The sequence below is a fragment of the Hemitrygon akajei genome, chromosome 7, assembly GCF_048418815.1.
Source record: "Hemitrygon akajei chromosome 7, sHemAka1.3, whole genome shotgun sequence".
Classification (NCBI taxonomy): domain Eukaryota; kingdom Metazoa; phylum Chordata; class Chondrichthyes; order Myliobatiformes; family Dasyatidae; genus Hemitrygon; species Hemitrygon akajei.
Genome location: NC_133130.1, coordinates 169,948,852 through 169,965,280, shown reverse-complemented (window position 1 = coordinate 169,965,280; position 16,429 = coordinate 169,948,852). Strand labels below are relative to the sequence as shown.

The 16,429-nt window shown below is 42.1% G+C and overlaps 2 protein-coding genes across 8 annotated transcripts in view; one reads left to right on the top strand and one right to left on the bottom strand.

Moving 5' to 3' along the window:
• The window catches only part of psmb7 (proteasome 20S subunit beta 7), a 76,922-nt gene extending 74,335 nt beyond the window's left edge, over nucleotides 1-2,587 (top strand). The window contains exon 8 of the mRNA XM_073052576.1: nucleotides 2,347-2,587. Coding sequence (XP_072908677.1) covers nucleotides 2,347-2,458 — 112 coding nt within the window. The 3' untranslated portion in view covers nucleotides 2,459-2,587. The remainder of the gene's footprint in view (nucleotides 1-2,346) is intronic.
• A 3,277-nt stretch (nucleotides 2,588-5,864) lies between these two features.
• LOC140731168 (serine/threonine-protein kinase Nek6-like) overlaps nucleotides 5,865-16,429 on the bottom strand; it is a 164,436-nt gene continuing 153,871 nt past the window's right edge. For all 7 annotated transcript variants that reach the window (XM_073052578.1, XM_073052582.1, XM_073052583.1 and 4 more), the window contains 2 exons: nucleotides 12,994-13,107; nucleotides 5,865-8,567 (listed from right to left, as the gene is read on the bottom strand). In XM_073052578.1, coding sequence (XP_072908679.1) covers nucleotides 8,457-8,567; nucleotides 12,994-13,107 — 225 coding nt within the window. In that variant the 3' untranslated portion in view covers nucleotides 5,865-8,456. The remainder of the gene's footprint in view (nucleotides 8,568-12,993; nucleotides 13,108-16,429) is intronic.

The following is a 16,429-nucleotide window of genomic DNA, read 5'->3' as shown; positions in this document are numbered from 1 at the left end:
GCATTCATGTTGTTGTATCATCTCAGTATTCCTCCCTAAATGTGCCAGATTGTCCTACCAGAGGCACATACGAAAGGCTGGAGGAACTCAGTCAGTCAGACAGCATCTATGGGAAGGAATAAAGAGTCGACATTTCAGGCCGAGTTCCTGATGAATGATCTTGGTCCAAAATATCAACTGGTTATTACTCTCCAGCAAAGCTGCCTGACCTACTGAGTTCTTGTATTATTTGTAGCTCTGGATTTCCACCATCTGCAGGATCTCTTGTGTTTATGTCTTACCAGAGGCTTTGTGCATTGCATACCACATTGGTTTTACATTCTGCATCTGAAGTGGCAGGTATGACAGACACTTTGTCCACAGCAGAATAGTCACTGTGACAGCACAAGATCAGCGACCAGGCAATTTATTTTCTGGGGCAACATTAGCAGGATATCAGTGCTCCTTGCTCTGCCAGGATATGATTTTAAGTATCTACTTGAACAGCTAACACATAGGCAGATACTAGATTTAATACCGTTAGTGAATGGGAATGATTTACTTAACAAATAGCCACTTGATTAGGTACAGGATTATACCTAATGCAGTGGACATAGGAGTGGAAGCCGGTGTGATCTTCTGCGACTTTAGCCCATCCGTTTCAAAGTTCGATGTGTTGTGCCTTCAGAAATGCTCTTCTATACACCACTGTCATAACACCTATTTTTTTGAGTTACTGTCAGCTTGAACCAGGCTGGCCATTCCGCTTTGATCTTTCTCTTTAACAAAGTGCTTTAATCCACAGAACTACCACTCGCTGGATGTTTTTATTTGTTTGTTTGTTTTTCACACCACTCTCTGTAAACTCGAGAGTGAGTTGTGTGTGAAAATCCCAGATCAGCAGTTTCTGAGATATTCAAACCACCCCGTCTGGGACCAACATCATTCCATAGTCAAAAAGTCACTTAGTTCACATTTCTTTCCCATTCTGAAGTTTGGTCTGAACAACAGTTGAACCTCTTGACCATGACGGCAATGCTTTAATGCCTCGAGTTGCTGCCACATGGTTAGCTGGTGAGATATTTGCATTAAAGAGCAGGTGTACCTAATGAAGTGGCCACTGAATGTATGTGTCATTGGCAAAATCTGATCCAGATTTCTCAAGGATTGCATTGACTGCTTCTGTAGTTTTAGCTTTGCAATGCCTTCTCACTCCCACCCGTCTTGGAAGGAAGAAAAAAAATGCTATGGCCTGTTAGTTCTTGATCCTTTGACCCACCAATTTATACATCCTTTGACCCTCTTTGAGGAAGGTGTAGTAGTTGCTTAGTTCTGCCCATTCCCTTGGGAAAGAACAGAACCAATGAAGTGTCTCAGCCCAAAACATCCAACTCTCCACTCCTCTCCATAGATGCTGCCTGGCCTGCTGAGTTCTTTCAGCAGTTTGTATGTGTTTATCTGGAACTTAACAGCCAGTATTTTTCTCTCCTTAACATAAATCATTGATCTAACTGCATTTCTTTCTAGTCTCAACAAAATATTCCCCCAGCATTCTTAAAGTCAAATTTGAGAAGAAATTAATTATCAAAGTATTTTATTTATTTATTGAGATACAGTGTAGAATAGGCCCTTCCGTCCATTCCAGCCACACCACCCAGCAATCCCCTGATCTAATCCTAACCTAATCCTAGGACAATTTACAATGACCAGTTAACGTACTAACCGGTAGGTCTTTGACGTGTGAGGGGAAACCAGAGCACCCAGAAGAAATCCACGCAGTCACAGTGTGAGCGTACAAACAGGCCCCATGTTACCATATACTGCCTTGAGATTAACTTCCGTGCAGGGATTTACAGAAAATAAATACAATAGAATTTATGATGAACAGTCTATATACACAAAAACTCATTAAATCCTAATTATTCAGTAAGAAGCCTCCTATTCTTGGATAAGTTCAGGTTTTTGTATCTTCTGCCTGATGAGAGAGGGAAGAAGAGAGGATGGCTGATGTATGTAGGGTCTTTGATAATGTTGACTGCTTTACTGAGGCAGTGAAGTGTGTCAACAGAGTCTGTGGAGGGGAGATTGGTTACAGTGATGCGCTAAGCCGTGTACACAACTCTCTGCAGTTTCTTGTGATCACGGGCAGAGCAGTTATCATACCAAACTGTGGTGCATCTGGATAAGATGCTTTCTTTGGTGCTACGAATAAACATAAAAACAAAAGTCAGAATAAAACCCTACAAAGTTGAATCAACTTTGGTATCTCAGTAAGAGGAATAATTGCTTTGATCCTAATGCTGAGAAAGTTTGGTTTCTCTGTAATAGATATTTTTTGTATGTAATATATTTTCTATTTCCCTTCAGGCAAGGCAGCTATAAGTACAGGAGGGGTGTGACAGGAGTCCTAACGCAGACGATTACTCCGCTGGAACTTGAAATGGTGGAGGAAGTTGTGCATACAATGGACACTTCCTGAAGAACCTGATGTCCTTATTTTTTACCCACTCTGACGTGGATGTCCAGAAGATCGAATAGTTACATGTACCTTGAAGTAGCAGGAGATGTGTTCCAATTTTTTTTTCCAAATAAAGTTGGTCTCCTAAAATGTCTTATTCTGCAGTGATTTTCTTATTTAAATCCTATTTTTTCTGGGAAATGCGCCCTATTTGTAGCTGCCCTCCTTTCTCGACAATCCCTTACTCTGCTGTTAGTCACTTAAGTCCGTGCTTCCTGGGTTTCACAAAGTCAAACAGTCAACAGTGAGGATTACCATGCATTTAACATCAGTACAGGCCCATCAGCCTGTGATGGTGAGCAGTCCTCTTAATCTAACCCTTCCCTCCCACATAACCCTCCATTTTTCTATCGTCCCTGTGCCTTTATAAGATTCTCTTAAATGTATTCTCGAATGTATCTGCTTCTGCCACCACTCCTGGCAAGATATTCCACACACCCAACACTGTCTTTAAAAAAAACCCACTAACCTCTGACATTACCTATATACTTTCCTTCAATCACCATAAAATTATGTCCCCTCATTGCAGCCATTTCAGCCCTGGGAAAAATGTCTGGTTATCCATTTGATCTATCCCTCTTATCCTCTTACTCATCTTACCACCACTTTTTTTCTCTGAACGAAATCAGTCTTTTCTCTGAACATTTTCCTCTGCTTTTTTTGCTGTTGATCCTTTATTTGCACTCTCATTTCTCATGGTTTCTTTCTGTCTCTGTATATTCCCTCTTTAATATACTACACCAGCAAGCCTTACTGCCCTACAATTCCCCATGCAGCAGAACCTCTGTTTTGTGACCTGTAGGATAGTTCTTCATGCTGCTGTTTCATGCATATCACATCTACCGTGTCTGCTTTGGTGCAGCACCCTCTCACAATATGCAGAAACTACAGCAAACTGATAGGTCAGCAGAAAAGGTTCTTGGCCGCGGTCTATCTTCACTGCAGGGCTTGTATATGTCCAGAACAATGAAGAAGGCAGGAAAAATTAATTGGAGACACTATTCACCCCCCCCAGCAAACTAACTTTTCTGAAAACTGCCTTTTAGAAAGTGATGTAGGCTATTAAAACAAAAGCTTCATGCCATTTTAAAGGTTTCTTCCCCCAGGTAGTTATATGATCAACCATTCTAGTTAGCACCTCCTTACCCCCTCTATCTGTTAACCCCATCACTGCACTACACTGTAAACATTTTAAACCACATTTTACAATGTTTACAGTGTAAATACATGCTAGTATTTATACACATTTTACTCTATATCTGTCTTCTAATCTCTAGCTTTTCTATATAATTCTTTATAATCGGTGAATGTTGTTAGATTTTGTTGCATGTCCACACCACAACAGATTCCTAACATGTAAATATACTTGATGAAGAAGTTGGTTCCTTGATCCTTAATGCATTTTCTGAATATCTTTCCGGGAGCAATTCTGAGTTCATTGAGTCACAGAGCACTACAGCACAGAAACAGGCCCTTTGGCCCATCTAGTCCGTGCTAAAGTATTACTTTGCCTGGTTCCATCAGCCTGCACCTAGATTGTACCCCTCCCTTCCATGTGCTTATACAAACATCTCTTAAGTAATGCAATTGAATCCGCATTCAGCACTTTCACAGGGAGCTTGTTCCACACCCTCACCACCTTGAGTGAAGTAGTTCCCTCTCATGTTTCCCTTAAACACTTCACCTTTCACCCTTAACCCATGACCTCTAGTTCTAGTGGCACCCAAGCTCGATGGAAAAAGCCTGCTTGCATATACCCTATCTATATCCCTCATAATTTTATATACCTCTATCAAATCTCCCCTCATTCTCTTACACTCCAGGGAATAAAATACCTCTATTCCACTTTTCACTATAATTCAGGTCCTCAAATCCCAGCAAATTCTTTGTAAATTTTCTTGATACTCCTTCATTCTTACTGACATCTTTCCTGTAGGTAAATGACCGGAACTGCATGCTCCAATCGTCTTACACAATTTCAACATCCCAAATCCTAAATTCAATATTTCAATTTATGAAGGTCAATATGTTAAAATTAATATGGTTCCCACTCACCCTGTTCATGGACTGTTTGTCCTACTCCCATCAGGGAGGAGGCTATGTAGCATCCACGCTAGGACCACCAGACTCAAAGCCAGTTACTTTCCCCAAGCAGTAAGACTGATCAACACCTCCACCCACTAACCCACCCCACCACCACCACTTTATCATTTCTTATCAGTCACCCCTGAAGTGCGGAGGAAACGAGGGAGACTAATGGTCAGTAAGTACGTAAATACCTACCCTACAGACACTCCTGTACCTAGTGTCACTTTATGGACATACAGTCAATCTATGTAAATAAGCTATCTTATGTATTTATATTTATTGTGTTTTTATTCTTACTGTGTTCTTTATATTATTGAGACTTGTGCTGTATCTGATCTGGAGTAACAATTATTTTGTTTTCTTTTAAACTTCCTTAAGGTTATAGCTGGGAGTGGTAGTGGGGCTAAGTTCCCACTACCTATTAAAACTTCCCAATGGCGTGCATCTCAAATAGCCTCTGACCACATCTAGCTCCTGGCCTTCACATGTGGCTTAGCTATGAAGACCAGTGGAGCCACTTCTAATAGTAATAGGCATCTGTTAGTCTCGTGAGATCATGGATTTGCGCCTTGGAAGGTTTCCAGGGCGCAGGCCTGGGCAGGGTTGTATGGGAGACCGGCAGTTGCCCAAGCTGCAAGCCTTCCCCTCTCCACGCCACTGATGTGTGTTGTTATGTGCCTTGCTCAAGGACACAAACACGCTGCCTCAGCTGAGGCTCAAACCACTGACCTTCAGGTTACTAGTCCGATGCCTTATCCATTAGGCCACGCACCAACACTGAGCCATTTCTACTGACTGGGCAAGAGACAAGGGCCTGTAAAACAGTTGCTTCCGGCAGATGGGGTTGTCAGCTCATCTGGGAGGAAAGCTCTGGCCTGAAATCTCTGCTGCCTTGTGGCTATACCCACTCATGGGTAAGGTTTCAGGAGTAAACTCCAAAGAAAAATCCTGGAGCTGGAGTCCCTAAGACATGCTAGGTTGAGTTCAACACTGACTGGCAACACATGTGAAGCTGCTGGTACCAAACTCTGGTCTCTGCCATTCCTTTGGATTCATCAGCTGTGTGGAGAGGGGGAGTCTGCTGCGTGGGCTATCGCTCACTCTCCATACTGTACTTGTGTATCATGCAGACCACCAGGACACAACATCAATGGTTGACCCCAACCGATGGTGGGCCTTTATACTTGTGTACTGAAAATGACATGAAACAACCCTGAATTTTGGTAAAAGAGCAATTGCATGAAAATAATAGAATAGCAAGTTTTAGTTGCAAAGAAAGTCTCTAAGTAGTTATTTTTTATTCTGTTAGTATGCTGCAAATCATTTGATTTTAATGGTAGGCAGATTGATTTACAAAACTTTGCAAGCTTGATATAAGAGTAACACTATGAAGTTTTAAATCCATGCATCACCCGGTTAAAATAATAGATGCAGGAACAATTTTACACTTTAGTGTAAGCAACTATATTTGTGAATATGTCATTACTCTACATTGTATACAATGTTCCTAATATTAGCCTGCATAACTAATTAATGCAGAGTTTTGGTCCACAGTGTAATTCAGTAAACGTCTACGTAAATAATGGATTGCTTCATCATGAGGATTGTATCAGAGTACTGGTTCCATCTGTACAGACTGGAGATACGACTCCGTTTTAAAATGTAAGCTCGTCCTTATGCCTGTGTGTTCTCACGCGTTACCCGTTAACAAGTGGTCTTCAATTCCCTCACAATCCCTTGGCAGGTCAAGTACCAGGAATGAAGTCTAGGGAAATACAACAAACCTCTGAACGTCCGTCACACTAAAGCACTATATCTTTTTCTTCGTGTGTTTCACGAATCCAGTACATTGGAAAACATTCACATTTTACAAGGCATTCACAGCTGGTAAATCGACCAGATTGTTGCAAGGGCCACACTGCTCCTGGCTAATCAGTATTGACAGTGTTGAAAACATCACAGTTACTGCATGCTGTAAACCCAGCCCATCTAAGACACATCACTCTGGGTCTTTGTGTTCACTGAATATTTCCTGTTGAGCCATGCCCAAGATATTATACTGTTTCTTCTGAGAACTCAAATGCATTTTTTTTGTGTGTGTGTTTTTAATCCATTGTATGTGAAAACAACCACAGATTAGTCTGCGTCTGTGAGTGACAGTGGTTAAACACGACAAGTACAGACACTGTTCTGAGGGCTGAAGAGTGTTTCTGTTGCCAATAGTCTGACTTGGAGAGAAAGCATATGAGATACACTCAGTGGCCACTTTATTAGCTACCTTCTGTACCTAATAAAGTAGCCACAGAGTATATGTTTGTGGTCTTCTGCTGCTGTAGCCCATCCATTTCAAGGTTCGATGTGTTGTACATTCAGAGATGCTCTTCTGCACACCACTGTTGTAATACATGGTTATTTGGGTTACTGTTGCCTTCCTGTCAGCATGATCCAGTCTGGCTATCCTCCTCTGACCTCGCTCATTAACGAGGCACTTTCACCCACAGAACTGCTCCTCACTGGATGTTTTTTTTTCACACCATTCTCTGTAAACTCCAGAGACTGTTGTGTGTGAAAATCCCAGGAGAACAGCAATTCCTGAGATGCTAAAACCGTCACATCTGGCATTGATAATCATTCCACGGTCAAAGTCACTGAAATCACATTTCTTCCCCATTCTGATGTTTGGTCTGAACAACAACTGAACCACTTGACCATGTTTACATGCTTTTATATATTGAATTGCTGCCACATGATTGGCTGATTAGATATTTGCATTAATGAGCAAATGTACCTAATAAAGTGGCCAATTAGTGTATAACTCCTTTTCTGCTCACTGTCCTTGAATTAATTTTCAATGAGGAGATTTATAATGAGATGAAGAATTTTGTATGGTTACAGTTATGTATGAAGAAATGAATTAGGAAGGCTCAGTTATATTTGGCACTTGGAGATCATTTGCTAGATAATCTTTTGGCCACATTAAAGGCACACAAGGTCTTCGGCCTTCGCATCAGCTGAGTGTTCTCACTATCACTCACTCCCCTGGTTATAAAGACCTCCAACTCAACTGTAATCTCAGTCAAAGACTGATCACATCGAAAATGCGAGAAGGCAGTGAGTCAGTCGTTGTTAAAAATGTAATATCACCGTGGTTTGACTCCGTACTATGGAGCAAGTCGAGATAAACTGCGGTTAAGGCGAGAAAGGGAAAAATAGAACAAGATTACATTACTGTACCGTTACTGGAGTATTTGACATGCAAATACACATCAACACTGTGTTCCCCTGGAAGTACACTAAATAACTCTGAAAAGATATCCTTCTCTAAACTATTTAGTAAAAATATCTTATGTAGACTAATTTTCTAACATTGCTGAGAATAGTCTATCATTTCTATTTCAATATTTTTCTTACAGAGTGTGTTAGGGGAACCATGTAGCTCACCACTTTCCTTGCTTGTCTTACCACACTGACAATTGTTAGTCCAAAATAATAATGTGTACTGAATTCTGTTTTACATAATGGTTCTACATTGTTTAACATCACTGCTTTGAAATTTCATAAACAGAAATGAGAGTAAGAAATTATAAAGCATATCTCTAAATACATTTTGAAAATAACACAGAAGCACGGAGACTATATCATTCCTTTAGCATTTGGTCAGATAACCGAACTTAACCATTCTACGGAGGCTAAAATCTATTCTAACTGTCCGTACAGTGTTATTTAGTTCCAAAATGGGTCTATCTCATTCCGCTGGCGGCACTTTTCTCCCTTCAGATCTTCGCTGGTGTTTATTTTGTTTCCTTCAAACAAACTTTAGGCAAGGCTATGCTGTAATTGTTCTCAGGCAGACCTCTGCAAGGCTGGCTGTTCAGGTACTTGCTGTCCACCCGTGCATCTGCTTTGCGATTTGGTGCATGAAGCTTATATCTGGTCGAAGGTCAGGCTCGGGGTTGATGCACATGATCACCAGTTCTCGTAGCTACGGAAAGACACACATCTCGTTAGACAAGTGTGGGGCAATGCAGTGGTTAAGATTCAAGATTCATCTTTATTTATCGTACTTACGTTGAAATATACAGTGAAATGCATCATTTGTGTTAACGACTATCACACCCGAGGATGTGCTGGAGGCAGCCAGCAAGTGTCACCACACATCCTGGCAGCAACATAGCATGCCCACAATGCTCAACAGAACACAACAGGCAACAAAACAACACTGTTCCTCCTTTTACCTACAAATACAGACCTTTATACCCAGGACAGGCCTCAGCCCCCCAATCTCCAGTGGACATGGACTTGGGCCTGTAGGCTTTGTGCTATGCCTTCTCCACTGGACTCGCAGAGATTTGCAGGCTCAGCTCAGACCAATGGGCCTCAATTTCCAGACTTCTGATTCGACCCTCAGGCCTCAATCCTCGGCATTGGATCCAAGGTCCAGCAGTTAGTGTAACGTTATACAGTGCCAACAGCCCAGGTTCGATTCCTGTTGCTGTGCGAGCCCATCTTCATTACTGGTGCCTCATTATTGCAAACAGTCTGATCAACCACTTTGTAGCCTCGTTAAGACCATCACCCCCCGCCACAGTACAGTGGCCAAAGCCGGCTATAACATTTATGGCTGAACTACTGATCAACTGGACTTCAATAATGAAAAGGAAGATCGGTGTAAGTCAGGCAACATCTGTGGAAGAAAAGCTGAGTTGAGTTGAGTGGGTAGCACGGTAGCCAGCAACTAGGATAACACTTTACAGTGCGAGTGATCGGAGTTCAATTCTTGCTACAGTCTCTAGGGCATTTGTACATGTACTCCCTGTGGCCACATGGGTTTCCTCCCACATTCCAAAGATGCACAGATTAGGGTTTACCGAGTTGTAGTCATACTACACTGGTGCCAGAAGCATGGTGAATCTTGCGGACTGCCCTCAGCATATTCTCAGCACAAAGTACCACCTTTAACTGTGTTATGAGGTTAAGTGGCAAATAAAGCTAATCTTTCTGTACTTCCATCTTTCCTTCCCTCCCTACTTCTCTTCCCATCCTTCCTTATATATTTCTTTTATTCTTTCTATCCATCTTTCTTTCCCAAGTATAAAATTGGACACATTGAAATGAAAGACAAGACTATGCTTTCTAGTCTAAAGCCTGGGATCTCCTCTTCCTTTCTAACACTGTGCACCTTATACCCCATCACTTTCACAGATGTGTGCATTCGTAGCCCAGATTTAAATCCAAAGCTAATCCTTGAGCTTTGTAAAGACTTCAATATCACGGCTTTACGTACAAGATTGATTTTAAGGCAGCTGATTTTGAAACTGATATTAGCAACAGAAATCTTGCTGCAGCAGTTGTGGAGCCAGCAGAATTACATGATTTATGACGGGCTCATTCCTCTTTTTAAATAACTTTGTTCATTTAAATATTTTATCACAGCATTTTGATGCATAACGTGGAATACAGCAGCTGCTTATAAATGTATTTATGAAAAATGCAGTCTGATCATATTTTATTAATCGGTAAACTGATTTTTGCCGAATATGATCAGTAAACTGAACTGATTACTTTTACACTCAGTGGCCACTGAGTGTATGTTCATGGTCTTCTGCTGCTGTAGCCCATCCACTTCAATGTTCGACGTGTTGTGCATTCAGAGATGCTCTTCTGCACACCACTGTTGTAACATGTGGTTATTTGAGTTACTGTCACCTTCCTGACAGCTTGAACCATTCTGGCCATTCTCCTCTGACCTCCCTCATTAACAAGGAGTTTTCACCCACAGAACTGCCGCTCACTGGATGTTATTTGCTTATCGCACCATTCTCCGTAAACCCTAGAGACTGTTGGGCGTGAAAATCCCAGGAGATCAGCAGTTCTTGAGATATTCAAACCACCCCATCTGGCACCAACAATCATTCCACAGTTAAAGTCACCTAGATCACATTTCTTCCCTATCCTGATGTTTGGTCTTAACAAGAAGTGAACCTTTTGACCATGTCTGCATGTTTTTATTCATTGAGTTTCTGCCACATGATTGGCTGATTAAATATTTGCATTAATGAGCTAATGTACAAGTGTACCTAATAAAGTGGCCACCAAGTGCATCGTTTCATTGCCTGATTATTGCCTCACTACATTGCTAACTTCACTACTTTGCTCCTGTTTACACGATTTAATTTTTACACACTCAAACTGCAGGAAGAACTCAGCGGGTCAAGCAGCATCTATGGAGTGAATTTCGGGCTGAGACCCTCCATCAGGTCTCGACCAGAGACATTGTCTATTTATTCCTCTCATAAAGCCATTGAGAACTACAGCACATCAGCAGCCCCTTTGGCCCATCTAGTTCATGGCAAACTGATTATGTCCAGTCCCAAAAACTCACACAAAGACAAATGTCAAAGGTTACGTGAAAAAGCAGGAGAATGGGGTTGAGAGGGATCACAAGTCAGCCATGATGGACTATCACAGCACACTTGACGGGCCTCCAGCTTCTTGTGTGCTTTGCCGAGAGATGACCCTAATGGATTCACCTCAGGAGAGCTGGCACCGAGTTGAAAGGTTAAGTGGATTCTGCCTATCCCGTTGGAAAAGCAAGGTGAGATTTGAAACCACAGGGTAAGTATCAAACAAACATCAATGAAGTTAACATTTCCAGTGAGGCAACCAAAATAAAAAATCTGTGATTATATAAAGCAGACAGATTGCTACTGGTAATCCCCAGTGTGAATTCCACCACAAATATTACACCTGTTCTGTAAATCCAGTCTCTGGGAAGATTGCAAGATAGATTTATTAATGAGGCAATAGGATCAAAAGTTCCTGACATTAGAAAAAATTGCAAGCATGTTTCCCACCAAACATGGGCAAAGGAGATGGAAAATAACATGAACTAGTGAGACAATGATGCTTTGGATTATGTCATATCAGCTCAAGGAAAGGAATATTTGATCATTCAACAAGGCTTTTTTGGGTTCCAATTATTAAGACCATTAGGAGTAAAATTATACCATTGATTCTGCTCCACTATTCAATCATGGCTGTTTTATTACTTGTCTTAACCCCATTCTCCTGCCTTCTCCTCATAACCTTACTAATCAAGAACTGATCAAGCTCCACTTTAAATATACCCAATGACTTGGCCTCCACAGATATCTGTGGCAATGAATTCCAGAGATTCACCACCCTCTCAATAAATAAATTCCTTGGGCTAAAGAAATTAATATCAACATTAGATGTTTGATCAAATGTTGAATTTCCAAACAGTTTTTGGTCTTTTGTTCTGGTGTTTCTTTCTCAAATGATTTGGACCAGGATCTCAGAGTTTAGATTTTTACATGTGATTTCATCAGCCTTACCACGCACCCAGTTCAGAGAGACATCTAGTCACTTCTGCTACTTGGCTATTGAAAAACAATGCCTCCACTTCAAAAGGGACCTTGTAAGCTCCCAGAGCAGCCAATGAGGTACGGCCTCTGCTGCTAAAATATCACAGATGCTGAAAAGCCGAAATCAAGCAGAATACAGGAAATACTCAACAGGTCAGGCAGTATCTGTGGAGAGCAAAAGAACGCAAACATTTCAAAACTTGGGATGATTAGAGGTGAAACAGAGTAAGGTGCCATGACAGGTATATAAGATGAGAAGAGGCATGGATGGAGTAGGTAGCCATTGGCTTTTTCCCAGAGCAGAAAAAGGTTAATATGAGAGGGCATAATTTTAAGGTGCTTGGAGGGGCCAGAGGTAGGTTGTTTGGAGGGGTGGTGGTAGAGGCAGATACATTAAGGACATTTAAGAGACTCTTATATAGGCACAGGGATGATAGAAAAATTAGAACCATCTAAGTGTCTCTTATCTGTCTCTACCACCATCCCTGGCAGTGTATTCTATGCACGTACTGCTCTCATGTAAAAAATAATTTCCTCTAATATCCCCTCTGTACATGTGACAATAATAAACCAACACCAATGCCCTGTTGGTGAAGATTCTTTCCTATCTAAGCACTTCATAATTTTATTAACCCTGTAAGATAGTATACCTTCTAGGGTGCGTCATTTGGAAGTTAGTCTACACGTTTATTCTTCCTACCAAAGAGCATGATCCCACAGTTCCCTACAACGTATTCCACCTGCCACTTCTTCACCCACGCTCCTTGGAAAGAGAAAGAGTACTAATGCTTCCAGTTGAAGGCCCTTCCTGAAAAGTATGGGAATTATTTTCATTTGGAGATACAGCACCGTAATGGACCTTCGGGCCCACTGATCCTGCACTATCATTATAGCCATGTGACCTGCACAGTATGTCTTTAGAATGCTGGAGATATTGAACCCGGGTCACCAGCACTGTGACAGCGTTAAGCTACCATGCAGTCCGTGGTAAACACCTCCCACCCCGAACCCTTCTTGGCCTACCTTCTCAGAGAAGTGCTCTTCTGGAAGAGGTGGGTAGTCACATTGCTCAATCTTCTTACAGAGGGAAAAGAGGTTCATTTTGTCCCCATAGAATGGGCTCTGGAGGGCAGCCATCTGTGAGATGAAGGGGAAAAAAATGAAGGATCGTTTCATACAGATCTTGCATTCTTCTTTCAGCCTCTCAAGCACATCCACTACTGTCAGTATCCATATCATAAGCATGAGATTCATCATCATCGTCATTATGTGCTGTGCTGTGCGGCATAGGTGATCATGATTGTTCACGGCAAATTTTTCTGCAGAAGTGGTTTACCATTGCCTTCTTCTGGGCAGTGTCTTTACAAGATTGCTAACCCCAGCCATTATCAATACTCTTCAGAGATTGTCTGCCTGGCATCAGTGGTCACATAACCAGGACTTGTGATAGGCACCAGCTGCTCATATGACCATCCACCACCTGCTCCCATGGCTTCAAGTGACCCTGATCAAGGGGCTAAGCTTTTAAATCTTTCCCTTCTTACCTTAAACCTATGGTTTCTAGCTCTGGGTAAAAGACTATGCACATCACCCTATCTATGTCTCTCATAATATTATACATCTCTGAAAAATCCCGTTCTCCTATGATCCAATGAAAATAAGTCCCAACTTGATCAACCTCTCTCCATTACTCAGTCCCTTGAGTCCTGGTAACATCCTTGTAAATCTCTGTACCCTTGCCAGCTTTACTTTTTTACTTATTTAGTGATACTGTGTGGAATAGTATCACTAAATCACTAAACGAGTATCACTAAACGAGCTGTGCTGCCCAGCAACCCACCTATTTAACCCTAGCCTAATCACAGGACAACTTATAATGATCAATTAACCTACTAACTGGAGCGCGGGAGTAAACCAGAGCACGTGGAGGAAACCCACACGTTCACGAGGGGGAATGTAGAGATGACACCAGAATTGAACCCCAAACTCCAATGCCTCGAACTGTAATAGGGTCGCACTAACTACCACACAACCGTGGTGCTTTAAGTGCATCTCAATGACATCTTTCCTAACGCAAGTTTACCAGAACTGAATGAATATTCCAAATCCAGCCTCACCAACTTCATATACATACAACTACAAACATAACGTCCCAACTCTTATACCCAGTACCCTTGACTAATGAAAACCAGTTTGCCTTCTTCACTATCGTGTACCTACCTGGGATGGCCCTTTCAGAGAACCATGTACCTATTGTCCTAGGTCCCCTTGTTCTACCACGGTCTTCAGGTCCTACTATTCACTACGAAAATCCCACCCTCACTGGTCTTCCCAAACTGCAACTCCTCAGACTTATCTGAATTAAACTGCATTTGCTATTCTTTGGCCCACTTACTCAGCTGATCAAGGACCCCCTGTAAATCCTGACAACCACCTTCTCTGCCGATGACACCACCTATTTAATTGCTTCCACAACTCAGATAGATTCGTATAAATGATTAAAATTGAGCATTCATTTCGAGAAGACTAGACTATAAAAACAAGGATGTAATGCTCCTGGTGAAACCTGTCATAAATTGTGGGGCTACTTCGTCGAGTACCTTCACTCCATCCGCCAAAAGTGGAACTTCACGGTGGCCAAACATCTTAATTCCAATTCCCAATTCCGCTCTGATGTGTCAGTCCATGGCCTTCTCTTGTGCCAAGATGAGGCCATCCTCAGGGTCAAGCAGCAACACCTTATATTCTGTCTGCGAAACCTTTAACCTGATGGCATGAACATTGACTTCTCCTTCCGGTAAAAATATGCTTTCCTTCCCCCTCTGGTCTCTTATGTCTTCTCACCTGCCTATCACCTCTCCTTGGGTCCCCTCTTCCTTCCCTTTCCCCTATGGTCCACTCTCCTCAATGATTCAAAGTATATTTATTGTCAAAGAATATTTAAATTTTACACCTTGAGATTTGTCTACTTACAAGCAGCCTTGTGGGTAATCTTTCCTACACTTGACTTCGCCTGTCACCTTCTAGCTCATCCTCCTTCCCCTCCCCCCACCTTTTTATTCTGGGATTTTTCCCCTTCCTATCCAGTCCTGATGAAGGGTCTCAGCCCGAAACATCAACTATTTATTCATTTCCATAGATGCTGCCTGACCTGCATTTTGTGTGTTACTATGCAATGCTTTATAAGGCATTGGTCAGACCACACTTGGAGTATTGTGAGCAATTTTTAAAGTTGAAAGTCTTTTTATTATATACAACCCTGAGATTCATTTCTCACTGGCATTCTCAGTAAATCCACAACAGAATGATAACCATATTAGAATCAGTGAAAGACCCCAGGAAGCAGAACACACAAAATGCTCGAAGAACTCGACAGGCCAGGCGGCATCTATGGAGACAAGAAAACATTTGACTTTTCAGGTCGAGACCCTTCATTTGGACTGGAGAAAAAGATGAGAAGTCAGAGTACCAACGGAAACCGCACCGACTTGGGTGTTCGACCAGTATGCAAAAGAAAACAAACTGTATAAATACCAAATAAGAATTAATAAATATAGAGAACATGAGATGAAGAGTCCTTGAAGTGAGTTAATAGATTGTGCCTTCTTCCTGAAGGCAGCAGCAAGAAGGGGGAATATCCTGGGTGGTGGGGTTACCAGACAATAGATGCTGCTTTCATGCAACAGTGTTTCATGTAGATCTCCTCAATGTTGGGGAGGGCTTTAGCCGTGATGGACTGGGTCACATCCATTTCTTTTTGCAGGAGTTTCTGTTTAAGAGCCTTAGTGTTTCTACACCAGGCTATGACTCAGCTGGTCAATATACTCTCCACCACACGTCTGTAGAAGTCTGTCAAAGTTTTAGATGTCGTGCCAAATCTTTGTAAACTCCTAAGGAAGTAGAGGTGCTGCTGTGCTTTCTTCATAGCTGCACTTACATTCTGGGCCCCTTATTAAAGAATAGATGTGCGGGCATTGGAGAGGGTCCAGAGGAGGTTCACGAGGATAATCCCAGAAATGAAAGGGTTAATATATGAGGAGCATTTGATAGTTCTAGCTCTGTACTTGCTGGCGTCTATAAGAATGAGGGGGTATCTAATTGAAAGGCCTATTAAATATTGAAAGGGTCTGACCTGGAGTTACACTCTGACTTCAGTTCTTTGTGGGAATGGGACCCACTCTCGGTCTCACGACCGTCCACTTTTTGATATCCCAAGGACGTAGCCCGGAAGACGAGCACGGCTTTCAGGGTTCCGGATTTTAATGGCTCTGGAGACATGCCCATTCTAGGCCAGTTGGAGAACACAGGACATTGGGAGCAGCAGGTTAGCTGCCAGGTGTTGTGTGTCCAAAGAGCTGCACCCTGGTGGGGCCAACTCTCCGGGCGCAGAGCTCGGAAAAAGCGATGCAACTGACTTTTGGCATCATAAATCAGTGAGTTGTTTGTAGTGACTTCCCTC